At 37.5% G+C, this 25,356-nt stretch overlaps 1 protein-coding gene across 1 annotated transcript; it reads right to left on the bottom strand.

The window, feature by feature from the left end:
- Positions 1-12,205: 12,205 nt before the first annotated feature.
- On the bottom strand, positions 12,206-22,345 carry GPX7 (glutathione peroxidase 7). The gene is made up of 3 exons (XM_026854381.1): positions 21,946-22,345; positions 14,816-15,077; positions 12,206-12,920 (listed from the first exon to the last, which is right to left on the bottom strand). The coding sequence occupies exons 1-3, from the start codon at positions 22,327-22,329 to the stop codon at positions 12,757-12,759; spliced, it is 810 nt and encodes a 269-aa protein (XP_026710182.1). The 5' UTR covers positions 22,330-22,345; the 3' UTR covers positions 12,206-12,756.
- Positions 22,346-25,356: the final 3,011 nt, after the last annotated feature.

Here is a 25,356-nt window from a genome sequence, read left to right on the forward strand (position 1 = left end):
CTCCATAGCCCTTCTGTCTTTGGCTGAAGTTAGAAAGCTTTACTCAGTTTCAAATCCTTTTTCACTTCATCAGTGGAGACAAGGAGCAGTTGTCCAACATAAAATGATAATCCAAAGCTAAAAAGTATATTCTTATTATTAACACCTAACATAGCCTATGATTTGATAAAATGGTTCACGGCATTAAACAAATATAGGCTACTAATAATAACTAGTGCTTAAATGGTTTTGTATGTCTTTGAGACACTACAGGCCTTTCAACTCAATTGCATTTGCACAATAGTTATTAAAATGCAACTGAGACATGTGATTTTTATCTCTTAATCTTATGCGTTCCTCATTATCAGAGCACCTGACTGCCACGCAGTCTGTAATGGATGGAATTACTCATAGTGAAAGACTAGGCATTTTGAAGTTGTGCCAGGTGAGCTATTGGACAGGTCTCCACCTTGTCAGTCGTGGTTTGGTGAAATGTCACCAGTTACATCTCAGATGAATGATTCATTTGATCTGTGTTAGTCTTAGTCGGTAGTCAGATGTTCTCTTAGAAACTGGATGAAACAGTAAGATCTATTATATCTGTTCATCCTAACCATCTTACAGATATTACTGTCCACTTAAAACAGTTGACAGAACAGCCTAAGCATGCCTCAGCACTGTCTCTCAGTACACAACTTGCATTCTTAATACAAATAGCTGAACTAGGCTTTTTAAAATGTCAGGTGGCTTTGCGTTCGTTTGGATGAGGAATGCTCACATGTCTTCATATGTAGTGCTTTTCTCTGGGGAAGAAAAGAAATAAGCTGCAACAACTTCTTAAACTGCTCCAATTTGATTCATATTTGCTGCCTGACCACACTAAATCACTAAAGAAAAAAAACTGGTGACACAGATTAAGCAGTAAACATTAGATCTTCATAGATGATGTATTCAGTCACATCAGATGCTTCCAAAATGAGTTGGTTTTAGTCTTTCACTAGTTGTCTGGGAAACACTTCCCATTTTGGTTCTCTTGGGATTATTTACATACAGAGATCAAAAATGTCATGTGCCAAAAGCTTAAAATTCACCTTAGTTCATTTTCTCCAAGTCTTGGCTGAGGTCTGTTGATAGAATCATGGGAAGGAACCATTCATACTATACTGCTGTGAGGATACACCAAACTTCAATTTTTGAGGCTTTTAGGTTGGCACCTCCTTGTCAGATTTTTCAAGGCACTGATTAAAATGAGCATTCACAAACCAGACAACACCACTCACTGAGAAGCATTGTGAGCATGAGAAGCCAGTCCTGATTTCTGTCTTGCACACCTGGCAGAGGTCCTCTGGGGATCTAGGGACTCCCTCAAATCTTTGGCTGTCTGGTGTCCTCTGCTTGTCATCTTCAAGTGGCTTCCTTGTTTTGAAAATTTGACCATCAAGCTTTTTATTCTTTTCCCTTAAATGTTTTACTTCTGGGATCTATGTCCTGCCTCTAGGGTTGAAAGATAATCTTTTTGCCCTCAGTAAGTCTAGTGTAGCCACACAGGGTACAAACAGGCTGGTGTCCCATTTATCAACTTTTCTCCAGCACTGACTGAAGTGACTTTCAGTCTGAGGAGAAAAAATTTGACAGAGAACCTCTCTGAAACTTGGGGGAAATTTCTCTATTTGCTCCTGAGTAAAGTACTTCTGTCTATTCCTCTCCAGTTCTTGTTCAGAAATAGGATCTCCAATGTCTTCCTTCAGAGAGTCCTTTTGTTTTGTATCTTGTGCTCCCCTATTTCATTCCTGATTGTCTACTTCATATATGTTGACTGTGGCGGATGTGTGACTCAAGAAGAGACAAGAAATTGGCTTTTTAACAGAATACTTCTGAATCAAATTTTATCACCTATCTGTTTGGCATCCATTTTGGTCATGTCTGGAAGAAGTTGATGATCAAGTTCCAAATTCCAACAAACACCTCTGCCTTTAGTTGCCCATATTCTTTCCTGGCCAGCCTGAGATATCAAAGGGGTAGGGATCTTCCACATGGGGTCCTGTCTGCTTTCCTGGAATTAAAAATATCAGCAATACATATCACCAGTGTTTTCACAGGAAGTGGTTTTTGACTTGAGGAAGAAACACATAAACACTTCTGTTTCACAGGAAGTGAGAAGCTGAGTAGTTTAGGAAAGTGCCATACTGAAAGGTCCAAATCCTGAAAAGGAATGCAGGGCATATCTTTATAACTCTTAGTCACCACAGAAAATGTGTTATCCATTAGCAAGGAGTAAGATATGTTTTAGCGTGTTCACTAATATGATATCAGATGTAGATTTTCTTCCAGACAAGACTAAGACAATACACCTTTAATGTGTTTGACATTCATCATTCTTCCATACCTGGAATTTCACCAGAGATTTGGACAGAAATTGTTTCTGTATTGCTACTAAAGTGGAATTTATCAGTGCAGCTCACTGTCACAGACATGATGAACATCTCAACAGAAATAGTCAAAGCAGAATCAAGCTGAATTATCTTAATTTACAATAGCATTGCTGTTTGTCTTATGGAAGGGAATGTAATTACTTCATTTGTCTGTTGCCGTCTATTTGTCACTTTAACTGCTGCCAAATCAATCAGCTTTTACATGACAACTTGCTTTCTCTTGCTGGATTAACTAAAGGTAATAGATACATCTGTACAAGCTTGGAAGCAGAAGATTAAGTTCTGTTCTTTGCTTTTGGGAAAATGGTGTCATCCACATGCTTAGCTGCTTCATCTATAAGATCAGTATCAAGCCCTTTTTCATGATGCTGTGAGGTTTCTATGAGTATCAGTAACAGAATACATTATCATCCTTGACTAAAAATGTTTCACTTAATATTCCTTATTATTTCTATAGTTCCTCCATCAGTAACAAACATTCTTCTGGTTTTTGTCTCCCTAAAAATATTAATGTTTTGAGCATCATTACATTCAGTACAGATTAAATGTAGAATAAGGCACATACCATTTCTCAAAAAAAAATGAAAAAACGGTGTTCTGAAATTTAAAAAAGGACAGCTCTTAGTGTTGGGTTTTTTAGGGGTTTTGTTTGCCATAACTAGGGATGGATTTGAAAGTTAACAAAAAGATCTGCTTAGAAATTGCTTTTCTATTGGCATAAACAAGAATTCATCCTACTGGTCTGAGTCAAGTCTTAATTGTTCACAGAATAACTGTCCAAATAGTGTAATTTTATGAAGGCAAGGCAGCCAAGGCCTGGTTGATGTTAAACAATAATGACATGGTCTAAACTGTAAACAACAAGGGATCCTCAGGTGAGGACAGGACTGCTAGATCTGTCTTGAGCTGTGAATTCTGGATTGATTCATAAAAGCTAGAGCCTCTGAACAGAGTTGTGTACAGCTAATTAAGTCATATAGTCAGTGGAAAAAGGCTACAAGAAACACTAGTGTCACCATATCACTTTTGATCATGGATGTTCACTAGCAGTCCATGCTAATTCACTTCATATTAACAAGTTCTCCGAAGTAGCACACAGACGTTTTTCTAAATCAGCTGGTTTAGTTATGAGTGAATGCTTCCATCTTGTGTATATACAGCTTTGTAAACATGTATGTGACATGAAGCCTCTTTGCTTCAGAGACAGTACAATAACTCTGTTAGCTGTGAGTGCACACATATGAATGTGATGAAATCATGCAGTTTGAGTGATTCTGCATGCTTCTTTTTACCATTGACTTTAAATCAGCATTCGCACCAAGGTAAAGAAAGATAAGAATAAAAGCGAATGGAATTTAAATTTTATGTTTATTTGCTTTACTGGTTGCTATTTTATAATTTAATTGCATTTTAAATTTCACATTCAAAAAGTTCAGACTGAGACACAAGCACTGATCTGCCTATTCCAAAGGAAATTTGAATTTTTATCTCATTATAGGTCTAAAATTTGGAATTCTTATCATACTAGACATTTTTACATCAGAAGCTCCCACTCTGAATTCTAATCTCTTTTATACTTCAAAATAATGCCTATAGGAAATCTGTAATGTTTTTATATTACTGCAATTTGTTCTCAGAAGGTCTAAGATGTTGTTTTAAAAAAAAAAAAATTATATGCAAGAATTGTGGTTGTATAAACAAAGCCAGAATCCTATATAAGGCTAAACATAAATGGTAATCCTTCTAACCTTTAAGTTTTTCCACGTTACCTCTTGGGTGCAGAAATTTCAAAACCCTAACTATACTACAAAATTAGCCCTTATCTCTGGAAATTCTCCAGGTTTTGGGGCAGAACGTGAATGAGATCATACCAGCAGTATGGAAATATATGCCTTTATATGTTAAAGAATTTAGTGGGTTTTCTCACAAAACAATGCAGTGTCAACTCATTGCTTGTATTTAAGTCTTTTATAACAACTTTAAAAGTAGTCATCTTCCACATAAGAATGCAAAAGGAAGAGAAATAACAAGTGTACTAGTTCACTGCTGCAAGTCTATGCCAAGAGCGAACCTGGCCTGACAGTTAGGAGAGTGCTGAGCATTCATTATTTTTCTGCAAATAATAGGTGTTTTACTGCTGCTCATCCTTTCCTTTTAGAAAGTAAACCTTCAGTTCATAAATCAAGGGCTGAACTTTATTTAGAATAGTGGTAAAAAAGTCAGTCTCCACCATGAAGTCACTTTTTGATGAGTCACCATCTAGTCCCCAAGATACCATCCTACTATCCACAACAGGTAATTAATGCAAACAGAAAAGGGGACCAGTAAGTGGAATACTAATTAAAAGACTGTGCATATACTGAGGTTTTGTTAACTTATTTTCAAAACTACTAAAGTATACAAACTAAGATTGCTAACCAAACTATATTGATAGTGGGGTTCTAGAAGCACAACTGACTAGCTGTTTTTTCAACTGTTTTTTACTTCATTATTCCCCAGTTGCTATGTCACAAGATGATTTTGGTTCCTGAGAACAGCTGATTTCTTGCATTTCTGTCATTCAAGCTGCTAGAGAACTGCAAGAAAGTGAGTTTATAATGGGCTGTTAGCAATGTAATACACTAAAAGGTCAAATCTTTATAGCTGCTAGGCACTTGGGCCTTCCAACACATCTACGTAGATATTGCTAGTGTACAGCTTTGTTTGTTTCTTGGTTTATGACTTTTGTTCATATTATATTGTATTTTCTGAGCACCAGTCTCCATATAAGATGTTATTCCATGCACTCATATTAATTAACTCACAAATATTTTGTGTAGTATTATCAAGTCTATTAAATGAGAGGAAAATAAGATTACGGACTAATTAATTCACATGCTTAGATCAGAAAGGAGACATTTACAATGCAAGAAGCAAAGTCCAACACGAATAATAACCTGTCTGGACATCACATGATGCAGAAATCTGCAGCAGCTTTTTCACATCCAGTGCTTTAGAGCATCCATAATGCTTTTGGAAGGAAGAAGAAAATGATGTGTGTCTGACAAAGTACTGAGTCTCTAACAAGGAGTTTAGAGTACAGCTTATCTGGAAGGACCAGGTGTATTTCAGTCTAGTAGATATTATTTTAAACAAAGATACTTCAGGGGGATTTTGAATAAATATTCAAGTGCTTAGAAATTATGTTTTGAAGGATATAAAATAAACAGAGACAGGTATTCACTGTAAGATTGGAATGCACAGTAAACTCAGGTCATTTTTGTTCATTGATATTGTCATGAGTAGCAGTTACAGAGCTTGCGTATCTGGTACAGAACTTAAGGAAGAGTGTGTCTTACGACAGACTCGTGAAATGTTTTTACCTTGATCCTGGCCAACTGAATTTCAGCTACATCAGTGGAATGTTTTTTTCTAGCAGAAGCAGAGGAGAGGGGTAAGGCTCATCTCCTGAGTTTTACAGCACAAAGCATGGTCAGAGCATTCTTTGAGAGCCAAGTCAGAACAATTCCACCAAGTAAAAGTCCATTGTGCTAAAATCTAATCACCACTACTCCTGGAATCAAAATAGAATGATCCTCCTCCATCCTGTATGAAGACAGGATTCGCCCTTTAAAACATTTTCAGAAGCATCTTAAACATCTCTTCTATCCTGTATTGTCCTGTTGTTAATAGAGAAAGGGAGAAAAGCACTACTGATTGTGAACTAAACCAGAAGAAAGAGAAAATAGAAATGGCTTCAAGTTATTACACCTTTCATTGAACTCCTTTTCCTCCTTTCATCGTGTTTTGACCTACTAACAGATGTTTTTAGAATGTATTTTAATAGGTATGGTGATACTTTGTGGAATGAGGCTGCCAATGTATGTCAGAAAGAGACATCAGAAAAAGAATCAAAATAAATAGAGTTGAAAGGCTAGAAAAGCTAAGAATTTTTTAAATCAATAGGTAGAATTGACAGAGGACTAAATCAGACCAGATTAAGCAGTTGCAGGGCAAATAAATTTCCTGATAGATGACAAATGATTATACATCCACTTACCATACTTTCAGTAATACAGCTTTTTTATTAGTGATTGACAACAGAAGAATGTCTCGGCTCTGTAATCTTCCTTTGGCATTGAAGTCATTTATCCTGAACTTCCCATCTGCACATGCAGTGATACCTCTTTCTTGCATACACCTTCACACCTGAAACTTGGGAAATGTTTAGTGTTCTCTTAACTTCTTAAATCTTAAAAAACCCTATTCCATTCTTTTTTCTATTTAAGTTATTAATATTATATTGATTACATGTTTATTGCATGGATTATTCACATTACATTCATTTTTAAGTCAGTTCTTTGAAATAGTTTTGTTTTCTGAAACTGTTTCAATGAACTCTTGGTTCCCAGTTTCTTAATCTTGGGCTTGACAAACACATTTTCTGTGCATGCAGTTAGCAACTAGAAATGGTGTCCTGCAATTGCCCGTATTCAGTAAGACTAAATGATTCATATAATTCAGAGTCTTGATCTTGCGATTTAACTCAGTGATATATTTGTGATGACTTCAGTATAGCTATGTGGTGCAGAATACAAGGGCAGCCTCTGAAGCTAGCAAAACTTTTTCAGAAGAACGTTTCATTATTAGGAATTGTCATTTTTTTTAACCAAACTGTTCTCTAAGATAAAACTTGTAGAAAAATACCTGTTTTGACAAAACTCACGGTATCAGTTTTTAAGTTTTAAAATCATGAAAGCCTTCTATAATGGTATTTAGATTTTGTTTCTTGATTTGAAATTATTTTCACTGTTAATATTTTATTTATATTTTAAAAGTTTGAAAATATGAGTTTCAACTTTGAAACATTTATCATCAATTGTATTCAAACAAAATGTTTCAGCTTAACCAAACTGATGGTTTGGGGGTTACTTTTGTTTGAAAACTTTAAGTATTTATACTCTGTCTGGATTTGGAAGAGACTTCAAATGTAAAATGCTTATATGACAGGAAAACATTTCCCTACGTATCTCTAGTGGTTGGTGGTCTCTCCAGAGGACAGTAAAGCACCAGTAATAAAATAACTATTATTTTGAATATAGAAGTAATGACAAATCAGAATGAGTGGTGTGACTAATTAAGGGTTAGAGAAGCTGATTTATAATTTAAACTGGGAATTCAGTAAGCTCTCTGGTTACAAGAACAGTTTGACTATTATGCCTGTTTTTAAAGGATGGATGAACAATCTGTGGGTTATGGACAATTTCCTCAGCAGCTGTTCTTTATTTATCATTTTCAGATTTATTTGCTTGCTAAATAAAAATATAATGGTTTATCATATAATTGAGATGAAAGCACTAATTATGATGGAACAGCAATGCCTTCAGGGAAAGGGGGACAAAAAATGCAGAGAGGACTAATTTATATAATACAATAATAGCTTTCTTACTGCATCTTTCACTTAACGAAACTGAAACTACATCTCCCTGAAGCTAGGATTTCTGTAATTTCTGTCCCCAGGACTGCATTTATAGATCAAGTGTTACAGAAGTTTGTTCTTCAGGAAATTGTACTTCAGTCTTTTCTATTCTAGAATACTATTATTTACTTTTACTATTGTTGTTCCACCAATTAGTGCTTAGGAAAGAATCTGTCCCTGACTCTGTGGATGCTGTTATTTCTGCCTGAGTGAGGGAAAAGAATCTACATCAGCAGAACTGCTGCAAAAACTTTCATGTCTGTGCTTGCCTTCTAGAATACAAGTCTGCTTACTTAAAATGCAATGATCCTTCCACTGTTCTCATTTTCTGGAGTTCATTTAGAAGATCTTCTTGGGCAGGTATCTTGCAATGCTTTGAGATAAAACAGCATGTCTTATCTCTTAGGCCTGTAGGTTAACGACTTGGATCAGGTTTTCTAGGCTAAGAATGGAAAGTTACTCAGGGCTGACTTCATCTCCGGTGTAGAGACAGCTGGAAAAGGTCAGCCATTATCACTAGACAGGCCCCCACTTGCCTATCCTAGGTGCTGCAGAGCTGGCATAAAAGATGTAGCTGTTTTGCTGTTTCTCATCCTCTGTTGTGGGCATCACTGGGTTTGTGAGCTGGCTAGGTAGATGAGTTAGCTGTGTGCCATTAGACTGTGGAGTCACCTCGGTGGTGATGCTCAGGTACAGCTCAGTTACTTCCTTCTGCTCTGTGTATGTCTCTGCTATAGAGGTTTAATATGGTTTAGAATTAGTTTTCAGTATCTCATCTATCAAAGGGTTTGTAAACTCCTTTGTGGTTTTCCAGTAATGTTTTTATTCCAGGATCTATTAATCATGTCAGAATACCTGATTTCTCTGTTTACTTGACTCTTTCTGTGAATGAGTCAGAGGTAAGCTTGTTAAATTTCATTTGTCTCTCTGAGCAGCTACAGTATGAATTTACATGGGTATAGGATGTATATGGGATTTGGTTGATTGAAGGTAGTATAAGATTTGTTTTGCTTTATCAAAGGGATGTCCAGTCTTCTGAAAGTATTGACTATGGTCAGCTATTTATTGAACCAGATGCTGATGTGTTTGAAACGATAAACTGGGTACCATCCAGTAGAGAGAAATTGTGTCTGGTTTGCTCCTCAGGTTTCAGACCAGAATTGCATTAGAAACTTGTCCCTAGCATATAACAAAAATACCAGAGGTGGCTGTAAGGATAACTAGGCTATTTGGTTTTGTTCTCCTTACAATGCCAAAAAAGAGAGAGGGTTAAACACCTCTCTATTGCTTCATTCAATTGCTCTATTTCAGTGCAGAATATTCCATTTCAAAACAGAGCTTTGGATATATGTAGGTTTGATTTTACATTCTTTATGAGACAAAATTTTGAACGATTAAAAGTGCCCTGTCTAATTTTAAATTTATAGTTCGGCTTTAAAATTATTTCTTTTCTGTCTGGCGTGCCATGGGAGGCACATGACTTCATACAATCATGTCTCTAGGTGCTTAGTTTAGCATTTAAATCAACATGCCAAGAGTTTACACCTTCAAAATTGCAAACTGTGGGAGATAAGTCTTAGATGATCAAGGTAATCACTCTCCATGCATAAAGGTGCTCATCTGTTAATGCACACTAATATTTTCTCTGCAAAGTAGACAAGCTGCAAAGAAAATAGTTTCATATATTCAGAGCTTTTTACAGTTTTAAGGACTTGCTGCAGGGAAGATCTTTGTCACATTAGAACAGTGTTGGAAGTCATGAGCCAGAAAAGTTATTCCTGATCTCTGAATGCCTTCTATATAATCACAACAGACAAATTCAACCCTGTGCTATTTGCTCTGTGATTTTTCTGAGCAGGAAGTCATGAAGTACTTATAGCCTGACTAGATATGAATTAATCTACAACTGAGAATATTTACTTTAACTTTGATTAAAAGACCAAAGCATTTGTTCTTCAAACTGATTCCAACGCAACAAAGGCTGGAATATATGCCACATGCTTGATTTAATCATGTAAGTGTTTCTGTTAACTTCAGGGAGAGTAGTTAGTGCTTAAAATTGTGTTCCTGTTCAAATTTGTTGTTGTTTCAAAGCTTGCACATGTAATACTTCCCTTAGTTCCCTTTAAATTGCCAAACTGGTAAGAACAGCAACTCCAACAGTCATGAATATTAAGTTACTTAGGGCACTCAGGCATCTGTTCAGACTTCAGACTGCAAAACTTCTTAGCTCATACTAAAATAATAACACTAATAATTACAGCCTCATTGTTCTTTGACAGAAACCCTTTGAAAATCTTATCAGCAAGAATTCTTTTTATCTCAACAAAAACAGTGTACAGGTCCCCTGCTCTTAACCCTGGGATGCTTTAAGAAGCATTTCATCTTGTCGTATTGCAGTATAATTGACAAGTAAAAGGTTTTTTTGCTTCATAAAGCTTTTAAAAGCAGCACAAACAATATTTGCCTATATAGTATGAACCCTTTCCAAATGATCATTGCCATTATATCTCTTTAGACTTCTAGAATTTGTGCAATACAAAATGCAAGATCATATCTATCTAAAGCCAGAGTTCTGTTCGAACGTATCTATCTAAATCCAAAGTTCTGTTTGAACTTGGACATCCAAAACTGAAATGGAGAAGTCTTAAAATGTCTTTCAAAGCATGGTCTGGGCTCATCCCGACTTGAGTTACAAAATAGAAACACACTTCCTAAGGTGAAAATTTCAAGCCCTGCAGCACTTACTAACAGCATACTGGGGCATTGCATTAATATCAATGGACAGAGGAAAGAGGAACAGTCTATAGGGTAATAAAAGATCTCATTTTCTAGTAGTTGGATTCTCTGTCCCAGCACAGTATCAGCTGGGTCTGATTTTTCCTTTGTGATATCCCTAGTAACAATTGTCTTAGAGTGATTCATACAAGAATAGACTAAATGACTGAATGGACTGTAGAGTTCACTTTTCTCACCATCAGAGGAGGAAAATACAGGCATATTCACTGCCAGAAGAACAAATTTCCTGCACTCCAAGTGAGAAATAGCTGATGTAGCATGGAACATACATACTCATTAGTATCAGTATGACCCGAACACTTTCATGCCTCATTTGTACCAACGATTCTTTGGCTGCAAACTGTCTTTTCATTTCTTTCTCATTTCTCTCTTCTTACTTGATCTCTCCTTTTGCTTCTGTACTTCTGTTACTTCTTCCTTTTATTGTCTCTTCCATTCCCCTTTTTGTTCACCTAAAACTAAAAAGACCTTGCTCTCAGCATTTTTCAGGCAAATTGAGTTTGTTTTGTGCAAACTGTACAATCTCTGACTTTCAGGGTCTCCTACAAATCCCAAAGTACCTCTAGCTCTTACTTCCTTAGATTAGTCCACAGAATGAGTCCAAAGCCTCAGGAAACAGCAGCTGTTCAAGCATTGGAACTATACTGTACTCCAGGATCAACCCTTTTCTTACCAATAGTTCATCAGTACTCTTCTTTCCCCTCTTGTTCTGCAGGCCAGTGCATGTCATAATACTGGCCTTTCAACTACAGTCTGTTTGGATACTGAAGAGCTATAAAGGCAGTGATGAGTTGGAAAAAGTCCTTACTGTGGTCAGGTCAATTAAGGCTTATTTGTACCCTTGGACCCTGACAACTATATGGACAAATACTGTTTGTGCTGCTTTTAATGGCATTATGAAGCACAAAAAAGCTTTCACTTGTCAATAATACTGCAATTGAACAAGAAGAGATTCTTCTTAAAGCATCCCAGGGTTAAGAGCAGGGGACTTGTACATTGTGTTTTTGTTGAGATAAAAAGAATTCTTGCTGACAAGATTTTCAAAGGGTTTCTGTCAAAGAACAATGAGGCTGGAATTGTTAGTGTTATTATTTTAGTATGAGCTAAGAAGTTCTGCAGTCTGAAGTCTGAGCAGATGCCCGAGTGCTATATTTGAAAAAGTGCCATTAAACATTTGTAACATTAACGTGATATTAAACAATGCAACATTATGTAACATTTAAACATTTGAAAAATTATTTCCATAGAAAAATGTTGATTCTCTAATGTTTGTCTGTACATGCAGCAAAATTGGATGGTGTTATAAATTTAATATCAATTGTGTGAGGCAAGAGTAATTCTAAGGCAAAATGCTAACAGAAGAAATAAACATTTCATATAGGCTTTGGTCCTGTAGATATTCAGCTGAGTATTTAAATATCACCTGATAATCTTTACTGGGGGGAAAATGCAGAAATTTTTCTCATGGCTTTTGGAGAATTTTTAGAGAGGCTTTGTCTTCATAGTTCTTTCATTTGAGTTTTATAGATCTATTTTCCCCATGCCGTTCTTAACTGACTTTCTAGACAGATGAAATTAAGTATGTTTGGCCTTGGTAACTAGAAAGACATATGTCTATGCAGTCTGCCTGGTTTGAAGGTATCTGGTTTGGTCCTCTTCCTAGCACACACCTTAAGTCAATCACACACACTTTTTACTCTTTATTTTTTCATTCATGATCAAAATATGACAACAGAATTATAGATATCAATGAGATCCCAGTCAGGAAATTCTTGTTACTCTGACCCTTCTTCCTACAGGTACACAAACTGACTTCCTATAGTGTTATCAACAATTAATAATTTGAATTGGGAAAGAAACAATTGCTGATGGGTTCTTCTTTCCCAGAAAGGTCAAACTGAATTCAGTTGGAGAAAAAAATTAAATTACTTTGACTATGCTAACTTGCTGGTTTCTACATTCTTAGGATGGTGAATATAGATTACCTAATTTCCCTTCCCCATATACTCTCTTTTGGAATGTGAAAAGACAGAAGTCCAGCCCTAATCCTCAGTAAAGATATAATTGGCATGCTGGGATTTTTGAAAGTCATAATTCATCTTTCTTCTTCAGGATGATTTTCCTTACAAGTTCTGTAACATAAGGTCTTATTTCTTCAATAGAGACAGTAGAGTCCCAGGCCTTTACTACTTTCCCATTGGGGTCCACCAGGTATTTCCAGAAGTTCCAGGTTGGTTCTTCTCCTGTAGAATCTATGGGCAAAGAAAAAGTGGAAACTTATAAAAGAAAACCATGTTAGCAAATTCCTGACATTTGTTCATGTCAATTTGATGATTATCCTCTCAGAGGAAGAAGGAATGTAAAATTAAGGAGTTCAGACTGAATGATAAGATAAATTTTCTGACAGATTTGAAGCTTTAACTAGACAGTGGGCCCCTGAAGACGAATGGGAACAGCCAAGCTTGAGCCAGACAGACACCTATAATTGGTGTTAAACTGTGTGTATGAATATGTGTGTGTCTCTGTGCTATATAGATAAATCTGAAACAGTTGAACATTGATAGGAAAATTGAATTTGGTATAACAATATAGCTGTATCAGGACTGATTATTTGCTTGCTTATCCAGAATTTTTCCTCCAAAAGCATCCAATACCATGTGCTTCAGAAGAATATTTCAAGAAATGCTACATGAAAAAATAACAAAGTAAATTGTTCCAGGAGGTTTCCTTGTAGTCCTCATCTACTACAGTTTTTCCCTGCATGACCGCAGACTCATTTTATATGAGTTGCATTCTTATCCTTTACTGTTCTGCCACATGACTAACAAAATTTCCAGGATTTTCAATAGGACCAGGAGCCTCATTCCACTAACAGCACAAGTACAGATACTACAGACAAATCAGCATCTTTTTGCATTGATTATACATTGGGCAAAATCTCATAAGGAATCAAAAGATATTTCAAAGTATGAAGACACAGCCAGACCCACACCGTTGAGTATCTTGTCATTATGCTGAATAAACACACTGCCTCCAGCAGCCTCCCTTTGCGTGTGGACCAACAGAGAGACAGAAGCTTTGCAAGTTTCTTGTGACATGTCTGCAGTAACAACCCGGCTGGGCAAAACAGAAATGGAAGGATGTGAAGAGTATAAAAGGGAAGTTTGGCTAGCAGAAAGATCCATTACAGACACCTGAAAGGAGGTGTGCTTGGGGTAGTCAAAAATAATACTACCTACACTCCTTTAAATTCAGTAATATGTGGGAGAACAGTGTGGTGCTGGAGAGAAGAAGCAACGGTATGGTCCTTGCAGAACACAGCTTGGGTGATACCATGTCATATTGGGCTTTATGATATATTATTGCAGGAAGACATTTCCTTCCCATTGGATAAAGACTGACATTTTAGTTTAGCATTTAAATGGTATTCAGAGCATTTGTTCAGTGCAAGAAAAGTAGTGCCTTGATAGAGAAAGTAGTGCCTTGATAAAGAATATCCTTCTTTGCACTGTATTTTGGCACCTGTCTACTAAGCACCAGCAAAACCTCTTCAGGTCTCAGTGCTAGCTAGAATGCAGATTAGAACTGGAGGAACTGTACAGTATGGCTATTCTGATGCTTGGCAAGGAATGAGGAAGGGAGTGTTCAAGGACATCTCTTAGTGCCTGGTTTCACCTTTTTGGTTGTTGAAGTAAATTATGTAGGTGCTTTGCCTCCACTTATCCTACATCTCTTGAGATGAATCTTATAAATCCAACCTGCAGCAGTCATGTCACAGGAGAAGCACTTACTAGACTGCAAAGTGGCAAAAGAAGATCAGGTGTTGTACACATACAGGACAATATTTCAAGACCTATGTTCCACGTAGAGGTTGATTAGAGTAGCTTTTACAGAGCATTTGTTATTGTAGTGTCCTCACCTCTGAAGATCTTTTTAGAAGGTTAGACAAAGGTGTCAGGGGTGACAGAGAAATTCTGCCTTGGGAAGGAGGATGAGCTACATGACTTCTGACCTCTTTGAGCATGACAATTATGTGCTGTGTTTCTGTGAACACAGTCACAGATACCATTTTTTCTGTCAGATGGTATTTTGTGTCAGGGGAATTATACACTGGGGAAACAACCCTCCAATGTTCCAGATTACTCACCAATTAAGTACTTGAAGGCAGGAATTGCACCAGCTCCACTGACTGCAATTTTGCTGAACATAGGAAAGGAGGCACTGTAAGTCTTTCGTGCAAAACTCTCGATTTCTTTGTTAGTGTCTGGTTCTTGCTGCCCAAACTGATTGCATGGGAATGCCAGCACGTTAAAATGATATGGACCGAGGTCTCTCTGTAACTGTTGTAAGGCCTTGTAGTGGCTATCTGTATACCCACACTCGCTCGCAACGTTGACGACAAGTGACACCTGAAGAATAAGAGAGATTAAAAAATGTGCTGCACATGTCAGTTTTCCAACAAGTAGGCTGGGATGCAGATTATTTTCAAAAAATGAGAATGTCTAGAGAACTGTGACTGAACACTTATGTTGAAACTACATCAAGTTCTGTTCACAACCAGATTTCATATTTCTTTTATGTATTCCCATATGGCAACCATGAAGATAATCAATAAACTGCTAAACAATCTTAATTCTCAGTTTACAGGGCATCCATGTTTCTCCATTCTGCCTTTTGGAGAGTTACTGAGCATATTTAAGAAATGACCATCCAGCTAAGGTATACCAAGATGCTTGAAAGAAGATTGCAAGTTAAGGTATTTTTGGTAGTTCATTTATCTGTAGTGAAGCATCTGTTCTGTGGCATCTTTTCTTGTACAGAATTTAGCACTCATACAGAACTGCCTGATCCATTTATCATTGCTGGTGTAGATGTCTTGATATAGAAGTTAACAGAAGCAATCACAGAGGTTTGGGTTGGTCTATGCAGTATGGACTGTAAAATTTCCCCCCATGTCTAGAGTAAGTCTACTTAGTTGGGACAAAGTGACAACAGATTTTGCATAAAGGTTTACTACCTCAATTAGAGATTCCTAGAAGTGAAGACTGTGACCACTATCCTTTAAAGAGTTATTCCTGTAGCTGATCATCTTTGATGTTGTGTGCATTGTGTCATTCAGACATTGCTGCCAGGCATATATCTGCCTGTGCAGATCCAGCAGAGAGGAAGATGCCAAATACAGATGAACACCACAGGAAAATAAAGGCATGTGTAAGGAGAATACATGGTTGAATAGATTATACCAATAATTTGTTGGGGAAATTAAGTGACCTAACCCTGAGCTGACACATATTACACAGTTTCTCAAGGCCATGAAGAGCCTTCCATTGGGTTTTGAGATAATTTATCCTTAAATAACTTCTAGATTTTATTTTTAGACTTACAGTTTTTATTATTCTTACGAACTTTTTGAGTTATCACTCATTCTACGTAAATTGAGTCCATTCTAATGTTTTCTTGAGAGTGGATTAAAGCTGAATATCATAGATCCTTTAGATACAACATGATTTTATTGATAAAAATAGTATTGTGCACTTCATAGTGATGGGGTTTTTTACACATAATTACATTCTATTCCTTTTTCCAGACCAATTTGTAAAAGTCATAAGGTAATATTATAATACTAAAAATGTTTCTACCAACCTAAATTAAAATCAGGCATAGTGAAGAAAAAGCATTATGATTTGGGAAATTCTACCTGGTCTACTCTGAATGCAGTGGGTTTCCACAGTTTATACATCAGATCAGAAGCTGGTCCTTCATTCTTAAATTTAAAAAAACCTTTTAATTCAATCAAAATAGCTAACTCATTCCTCAGTGCTAGTACAACAGTAGCTATTCACACTGGATCTTTCTACAAGGGTTTGGAAGTTTCATAGAAGCTGGCACTCTAGTTTCATTGTTCTCAGTGTGAGACAGCAGCGCTGAAAGGCCCAGTGCTGCAAGAGGAAAGCCTGAAGCTTGGACACGTTAATTGACCTGATCAAATTACACAGCCAGTAGCTGCAGGGCAAGAAAAGGAAGTAAAAAATCGTGACTCCAGGTCTCATACTCGTGTGTGTGTGACCACTGGCTGGTTTAAAAGTTTAAACTTTGGATTCTAATGTTACTATTGTTCCATATTCCTATCTGAATGTTTTTATACAAAATACAAAAGTATATAGGAAATATGAATAGAGTGCATCAAATAAATTATAATAAATGAAAATTCTATTACTACATGTGTATAGCGTTTTAAGGCCAGAAAACAAACTGGCAATAAAAGCCCACAATCTGGGTAAGGTATGGGATAATAGGATGAAACCCCTAGAAGGGGTAGGAATGAGTAAAGAAAAAGCTAAGGGGATGTTGGTGTTTATAATTTCTTCTATTAAACATTAACACTTACTCTGTATTTTGTACCTATTATAGGTATATGGCTATATTTAAAGTGGTTTTGGAGCGGCACTGTTTTCCCTGGAAGACAGGTAATCTTATAAAGCAGAAGTTGATGTCATCTTCTTTGTGGTGTATGTGTCAACAGAATACAATCTAAGTAATCCCTGTACACTTGCGTATGAAATATGATCTGGAGCCATCTAGCAAACTTCCAAAGCATCACATTCACTCAGACTATGTTTACAAGCTCTACCTGAAATTTTAAATTCAATCTCCTAAAACATCCAAAGATACGGCTTATAATTAGGGGGTGGTGTTTTTTTTCAGAGAAAAGGTAATAATTTTATGATGCATTCCTGTTGCAGACTGTCAGCATTTCAAATAGAATTTATATATTGGATGTTAAAAATAACTATTGGCAGTTCTGTTCTTTTTAAATAAGCTGTATATACCAAGCATAGTGACCACTGTAGTTTAGTATGACTGAAGTCAAGATAAATTGTAACACTAGGAGTTGAGGTCACATGTGGTTCTTTTGTATGAAATTCTAGAGGGTTTTTTAAGTACAGTTTAAGACTCAGCGTTCTTATGATGGAGAAGTAGGCATAGACCTTTCTGTATTCATAGCTATTAGTATTTTATCCCAAATACAATGGTAATGTAAGAATTTATTGTTGGAGGTTTGGGGGAAATAAGGTTGTGTAGGTATTATGTACACATTATAGCAGATAAGGAAGATGACTTGCCAATGAGCTTCTGCTTGGTTTTGAAGTTAGGAGGGCTTGAAAGAGTTCACTCACAAAGAAACAACAATTTTAATTTACAGCTGTGATTACTGGACATGGTGGTGCAAGGCATGAGAGCTCACGCTGCAAATGGTGCAATCCTCCAAATGTTCTCCCACAAAATAGGAGGAAACTACACACAGCATTTCTTAGAATAGCAGATGCATTCTGCTTTTTTCCTTAGAAAAATTAATTCTATTACTGAACTCCATAATTTAATAGTGCAAACCTCCTAAAAGTATAAGTAATGCATATAATAAAAAAACTTTCAGGATTTATTAGAATTTCATAAGGAATGTTTAAAATGATTGTTTAAAAGTCTTTACCAAGTTATCTTTCAAGTGTCTGGTACCAGAAGTGATTAAATCTGGTGATATTTTTTTGGTCCGTATTTTATTTTTAATAAATAACAGTAATTCTTTTTGTTCTCATGAAGAGGCTGTACTTTGACTTCTTACAACTATTAGTGATTTAAATTAAGTTCAATATGCCTCTTGACTGATTGTAGGCTCTGAGAGTGCTAGTCAAGTACACCACCTAGTGTGCAGTGCAAACAATTCATCCTGGACCTTACAAAAATTGTTTCATTTAAGCTCAATTCTGTATTAACTGTTGTCTAACCTCATAATACTATCCTTCCCTTCCCTTTGCTTAGAAAACCCATGCTTTCTAGTATTTATTTAACATTGCAAAAATAGTTCTGAGTTTACTTGATGTTTACACCAGTGTATCTCCTTGAGGAAAACATCCCTCAAGAGATGTATTAATCCGCTGTCAGCTTCAAGTAACCCTTTGTGGGGTTTTTAGCAGTGACAGTAGATACTTGGGTTTTTAGACCTAGAGATTCTTCACTGAATCCATCTGACTGATGGAAGAACCAGCCACAAGTGTCAGATTACACTGAGCTGTGGGAAAAAATTGCAATACTTCATAGAGTAACTAAGCAGCTATACTCTGTATTTATATGCATTCAGTAATATTACAATCTCGGATTGCAGAGAGCTGTGATGCAAAGTGCCTAGCATTACTTTCAATAGTAAAATAATACTTTACGTTGTTATAGTGCCTAATGCTTTTATAGCACCTTTGGTTCGAGATTTCCAAAGACTGCTTAATTACACCTCAGCACACTGTACTTAGCTGTGTGGTAGGTAGGCAGGCAGCTACTATGTAGAGAGGTATAAACACAGCATGGAACATTTGATACCTGGGAGTTCTGACTCCCAAATAGATACTATTTTTGGTAAGAATACTGCCTGTTACAGCAGAAAACTAATCTTATTTGATTCTTTTCCAACCATGCATCACTGCCCTTCATTTTTAACGTAGATGGGTCAACATCAGTATGGTAACCTGGAAAAATCATAGGACTATGGCCGCCTTGTGCAATACAGTAAAGCAGACAGCTTTTTGATCTGTTTCACTTGTGGTATCCTTTTTTTCAGTTGGAATAGTCCTCCCTTTCTTTGCTTTCAGGTAGATGTAATATGATACCTGATTTTGTAGCATGTATGCCAAATTTTTAGCATTCTGGCAGTATTTCTTATGCCTCCATAAAAAGAGAGTACTCCCTCACGTATTTTTGGTATTTTTGTTACAGTGGAGGATGAGTTATGTCTGTGCACATTTATTCCAGAAAAAAATAAGTCAGTTTCCTAATTTTTTCATTTTTATTATCTCAGAATTGTTAGTACATTTCTTAATGGAGGATACTTGTGACTTGTATCAAGGCGCACTTGAATGGAAATTGAGTTAGTATCAATCAGTCATTTTTTTCCTACTAAGAAAAATTGTTTAAATGATCTGAATACAGAATAATTTATATTAATAATGAGTTATTGAAGAAAGATTCTGCAAGTCATGAATTGCACTGATTGTTTATAATTAGCATGGCTCTTGTGTTTTTAGTATAATCAGAATTAATTTTTTTTATTAATACTCTAGAACCTTCTGGATTTTTTCAATTCCCAATTAGTTTCTTAAGTACCAATTAAGTAATAATTTAATTAAACTAGCAGGCTTGTTCCAGGGGCTAACTAGTGACTCACTTTCTCTAAAACACCAGCAGTACATACGTAGTACTTATATACTATTTGCTTTCTTTAAATAGCTTTAAAATATGATAAACCTACAATTTAAGATTACTTATCTAACTGAAGATTTAAGCAGGTTTATTTTAAGAAATAAATGAGTTTTTATTAACTTTTCTCTACCTTGATATTGAGTTCTGACAACATAGCGACAGAAAGGGATGTGTTTCATTGCTATAATTTTCTTTAAAATTGTGCCCGTGCATTATTAAACAGCTAGGTTGATCATTACTAGACTTTCTGATACAGAAGCTGTTCATCACTTTTTTGGAATAAACTATTCTGGATGGCCTAGCAGAGATGAGGGAGTACCATTCACTGATGGCATTATCTTTTCCAAGGCACGGCTCTAGAGCTCTCCCCTTATGAAAGCAGTCACGCCTGGAGCATGGCCTGCTATCGGAGCACTGCTGGAGATACAGACATGCTCCCCTGCGCTGCTGTGTTCATGAGATACCAGGGCAGGCTCTGCAGCTTGTTATGGAGGGGATGAACACCCACAGCCCTCTGCAGGGTGGCTGTAAGGAATTCATCTGAGTTCCCCCTTTACTCCTTTCCATGTGGATTCTGGCCCTGAGGTAGAGAAGCTACCAGTGGTATTGCTTATTCAGACAGATTTGCAGATGAACTGCAGACAAAACATGCCCCAGTAACAGGATTTATTGACAGAGCTTTTGGATGGAACTCCTAAAAAAAAGCAAATATTGCTTAATATTAAATAGGTTCCATGTTTTTTCCAATATAGATATTTGAGAGTGCATTGGACCAGTTCTGCTCTATCTGAATTGTGAATGGATAGGGAGGAGGACTTTGACCAGGTAAGATTCAGACCTCTCATTTGGTCCAAATCCACCAGTATCCCTTTCTACTGAGCTCAGGAAAATGGACATCTTCTCCCATATACCTTCTCTGTCTTCCTGACAATGTTTTAGTGACCTGCTGATGTAGATTAGTGAGCTCAAACACCCAAGAAAGGGAAAAAGGAAGGTGGACACACAAAGGTGGAGACTAATGGTGAAAGCAAGAAGTGGTGCCTGCCTTTTTGGGCAGCTGCTAAGCTACTGAACTGCCTGGCACTACCACAGATGATGTGTCACTTGAGCACTAAGGGTGTCAGCTGTGGGCTTTATTCAAGCTTCTCTAATTTGTGCATGTGGCTATGAGAGCTTATAGTATGACGTCTTCTATGTACTAACTTCTTCCACAGGTACTGACCATCTTTCCTAGATGGTCAAACCACTAACAAAAAAAAAAAAATCGGATTACATTCAAGGAAATTTTTACTAAAATGGAAAGCTGTGCTTAGAACTCCTTAATGCAATATGTAAATTTAAAAAACATCATAAAAGTATACATATGTCCACACGCTCATCTTCATATTGCTCTGTCACACTCAAAAGTGACACGGGGAGTAGCATGATGTTGCTACAATTTCCATATACAGTGATATTTAAATAATTACTTTGACATAGCTCTCACTTTTTTACTAATTATGGTGAAATCTATTAACTCCATCAGCCACTGACTAAATCTCATCTTTTTTCTTAATGCATAACATTAAGAAGGGATGGGACTTAGGCAAAAATAATTTACTAAAAGGCATGCAGTTAAAAGGCAGAAATGAGCTCTAAAAGTTACACAAGGCTACAAACTTCCTGAGCTTCAAATTCAGTAGGGACAACCCAGTGCAATCCATCCTGCTGAACGAAAGGCAGGCAGGCAGGCATTCCCTGCCTGCCACGTCTACAGGCAGCAGCCTGCACAAGGAAAAGACGCGGACACACACCGAGGTTAGACTGCAAACGTTTTATTTAAGGAGTGCAAAGACCTACGGATCGGTATCAAAGGAAGCATGCAGGCGACACTCCAGATCAGTTAAAGACGAGTCGTAAAGCCAAATCTATCTGCATGCGTGCACCAAGTTAATGTACAATCTCTCCACCCCCACTTGGTTTCTGCAGACATGCAAGGACTGGCTGGTTAGGGAGTCTGGGCGAGAGCTGCCCATCTCCGTGCAGACTTACCGAGCCCCTGTATTTCTCCAGAGAGACTAGTTTGCCCCTGATGTTTACAACTTTGAAAGTGTAAAAATCAGGCTCTTTCTGCTGCGTAGCGGAGAATGCTAAGAGCAGGAGTGCTGCAATTGCAAGGAGCATGGCTAGAGGGATGAGGAGAACTTTGGGGAAGGAAGAGGAAGATTTGTGCTCCACACTGCCCTCAGGATCTAGCATGCTGCACGGCCGCGCTGCAGAGCCACTTGCCACGATAGGAAAGCGCTGCCGCAAAGAAAGGGACTGCTGCAAACCGGGCTTTTGCAACAGTCTGGCTTCTGCAGAGCTGTGTCCAGAGCAGACCTCGGGGAGATGTATTTCGGGAGGATTCAAATATACGAAAATGGAGGGTTTCATGGTGGTAGTGGAGTATTAAGTAAGGCCAGTAATGCCGTATGTGTCCGTGGGATACCAGTCAGATTTGGAGATTTGCTTTAACTACATCCTAGGAAAATAAGGGATAGAATTATTGTGATATTTGATGGATTTGCAAGTGCCTTTTTTAGTACACTAACTATAGCACTTACTAATTACGGCGTAATGTCAAAGGATACTAGTGGCTTGGTTGCTAATGGTTACTGATGCAAGTGCTCTGAGCAAGAGTCATCGCATACAGTCTGCAAAAACAGAATTACAAACATGCCGTGCACAGGATCGTGTGAAATGGAGCACCATTAGCCAGGCCTTCAGGAAATTTGTGTCTGCATGTACCTGGTTGGTGAGAAGTGACTGACCAGACCACTGGTCTTCAGTGTGATCTGGGAGAAACCACATTACCAAAGGCTTTTTAAGCAAGAAAGAGGCATTAAGCATCAGGAACTGAATCTGGTACCAAAGCTTTCAGATACACACAGCCAAAACACTGCGTCAGTGCACTGATGCCATTCTTGGGTTGTCTGCAAGAAAAAAATAGTCATTTATACACTTTGCTACTATGTCTGCTGGAAGAAAAAGATTTTTATATATAAAGTAACAACAATAGAAAGCATTTGATGGTCAATGATTACTTCTTGGACTGAGAAACTGGTCCTCTATGCCCATGATTCTGATAATTCTTTCTGGCAAAGAAAAGCAAAATGTAGCGACTTACAGAAAACAATTAAGTAACACATCCAAGGCATATTGGAAATCTATCTTCTGAAGAGCAAATTACATTTTATAATTTCACTTCATGATTTTATTTTTCTTTAACTGAGTTTCAGTAGATCTTTGACATCTTGATTAAATTTGGTTAGGTAATTCGAGCATAAGTGGCATTACTGTAAGTGAAAGAAGCCATGGATAACTAGTTGAAAATTTTAATTATAGTTTTTAAACATTTCAGATGTTTCATGTTTTTATATATTTCAGCTTAAGTAGACATCCAGCATCAAGAAATAATGCAACATGCTACAAAAATTTATAGATGGCAAATCTTCTACCATGCTGTCTATGAGGAAGATACACTGTGCTAATAATCTGAAGTTTTCATCTTCACAGATAAGTGCTCTCTTTGTGTATACTTTCCTGGCTGTAGTATTGACAAGAACCTTTCCTTTAGAGGACAGTTAAGTATGATTTCCTCATTTTATAAATAAATTATCTAAGAAGCTTTAGAGTTTCTTCAGACACTACTGGAGACAGAGAAGAGGGCTTTAATATAGTATATACATCTAAATAAATTTAAAAAACCAATAAATCCTAAAAATAATTTAAAAAAAATAATTCCAACAATTAGAATAATTCAACAGAAGCATTTTCTTGGCCAGAAATGGAACAGAAATCTACAATATGCTTTTTCATTTTTTGAGGCATGATGTCATAGTATTTTGGGTATGGGACTAAAACTGAGGCATCATCCTGCAACATGAGACAAGCAAGGTTTTGCTCTGGAAAGGGACTTTATAAAATCTGCTTCCTACAGCTTTATGATTATTGTCTCTGATTTCTAGATAAAATTTAGTGGCTTTCAGAATTATATTTTCTCCTACAAATCGAGCCCAGAATCTGAAAGTTTTTGATCACTGGCACATAATTGGGAATTCTTTAAATAATGGCCAGCTGGCAGTAGAATTCAGCTTCCTCTTTTACTGCCATGTTTCTATATTGCTCCCTGCAATAAAATATTCTTTAACATCAGCAGAGAGGGAAGAATTGTTTCTGAATACACAGAGAGACTGTTGGCTTTATAATGATTCAAGTTTTCAGAGCCAAACTGCACTAACATTTCATATTCATGCCTATCCAACTATTTGAAATAAATCTGATCTATTCTAATAAATTTCAACTTGCAGGAAAAATGCCAGTCAGGTTTGCAAACTGATGTGTGTTTGCTTGCTAGCATGTCTAAATGTTGATCTAGGAGGACTGTACCCAGTAGCAAGTATAATTTAGTTACTTTTGCAATTTACTCTTTGGCCTACTAAACCTAATAAAAATCTTTGTCAAATAGGACTGGACTGAAAGCACCACCCAGCTAACCTCAGCTGTCCCCAAACAGCATTGCAGCACCGTGATTTCTGGCACTGCTGACCTGGACTGGATTGGCCTGTGTTCCTAAAGGTGAAAGCGCTGTATCCCATTAGCAATACCCTGAGCTATCCAATCCTCATTTCATAAAATGTGAACTGCAAGCAAACTACAAAAAAAGCAGATTAACTCTAAGGATCCCACTGACTTCACAATACATTCAGAAGTACATCTTGCCAGTATTTATAAAATCCAGTACTATAGCTTTTGCAACTTTTGTTTACCTCCATAGACTGAGGTAGTGTTTCCAGCACTACTATTCACATTATTTTTAATACTTTCCTTTGAACACTTTCAGTAGTTCAACATTAATCTTTTACGTGCCTTGTTTCTCTGGAAAGGCCCCCTTGCCTGGGCTAGGAGGTGCCAACAGCATGACATTTCACTGCCAAGAAGCGGTAGTACCATACTGGATCACAGAGAGATTTGCCTTACACAAGCACTTGCCAGTTTCTTTAGGTCACCCTCCAGCACTGCCAAGAGCCAAGCAAGTCGGCTTTTCTCCCCTGGGACCACAAAACTGCCAGCAGACACGCTGGCCAAGCCGGCGGCCCCAGCTGCAGCCGAGGCCAGCCTCATAGCCAAGGTCAGGGAGCCAGGAGCCATTTCTCCCCAGTGTCCCAGCTCACCCCAGGCTGCTTTGTGTGGAGCACACCCGCCCTCCTCCGCCGAACGGCAGGGTCGGGAGGAGGGGGAGGAAGCCCTGAGGAAGTGTGTGTGTGGGGGGGAACAAGGCCCAGGCTGCAGCGTGGGGCTGACCCCTCAAGCGGGCCCTACCCCTGCCCACAGGGCCTGGGGCCTAGCGTGCGTGGGGATAGGCCTGGGATGAAAAATGGGGGGAAAAATGGGAAAAACTAGGGTGGCTGTGGGGGGGGG

This window comes from Athene cunicularia (genome assembly GCF_003259725.1).
Source record: "Athene cunicularia isolate RWA chromosome 8 unlocalized genomic scaffold, athCun1 chr8_part1, whole genome shotgun sequence".
Classification (NCBI taxonomy): Eukaryota; Metazoa; Chordata; class Aves; order Strigiformes; family Strigidae; genus Athene; species Athene cunicularia.

Bases quoted from the DNA above. Each gene is read 5' to 3' on its own strand.
- GPX7 (XM_026854381.1), bottom strand. From the start codon at position 22,329: ATGAAACCCTCCATTTTCGTATATTTGAATCCTCCCGAAATACATCTC. The intron at 15,078-21,945 runs GTAAGTCTGCAC...CTTATTCTTCAG, and splicing joins TGGAGAAATACAGGGGCTCG to GTGTCACTTGTCGTCAACGT. The intron at 12,921-14,815 runs GTGAGTAATCTG...CTTTGCCCATAG, and splicing joins TGCCTTCAAGTACTTAATTG to ATTCTACAGGAGAAGAACCA.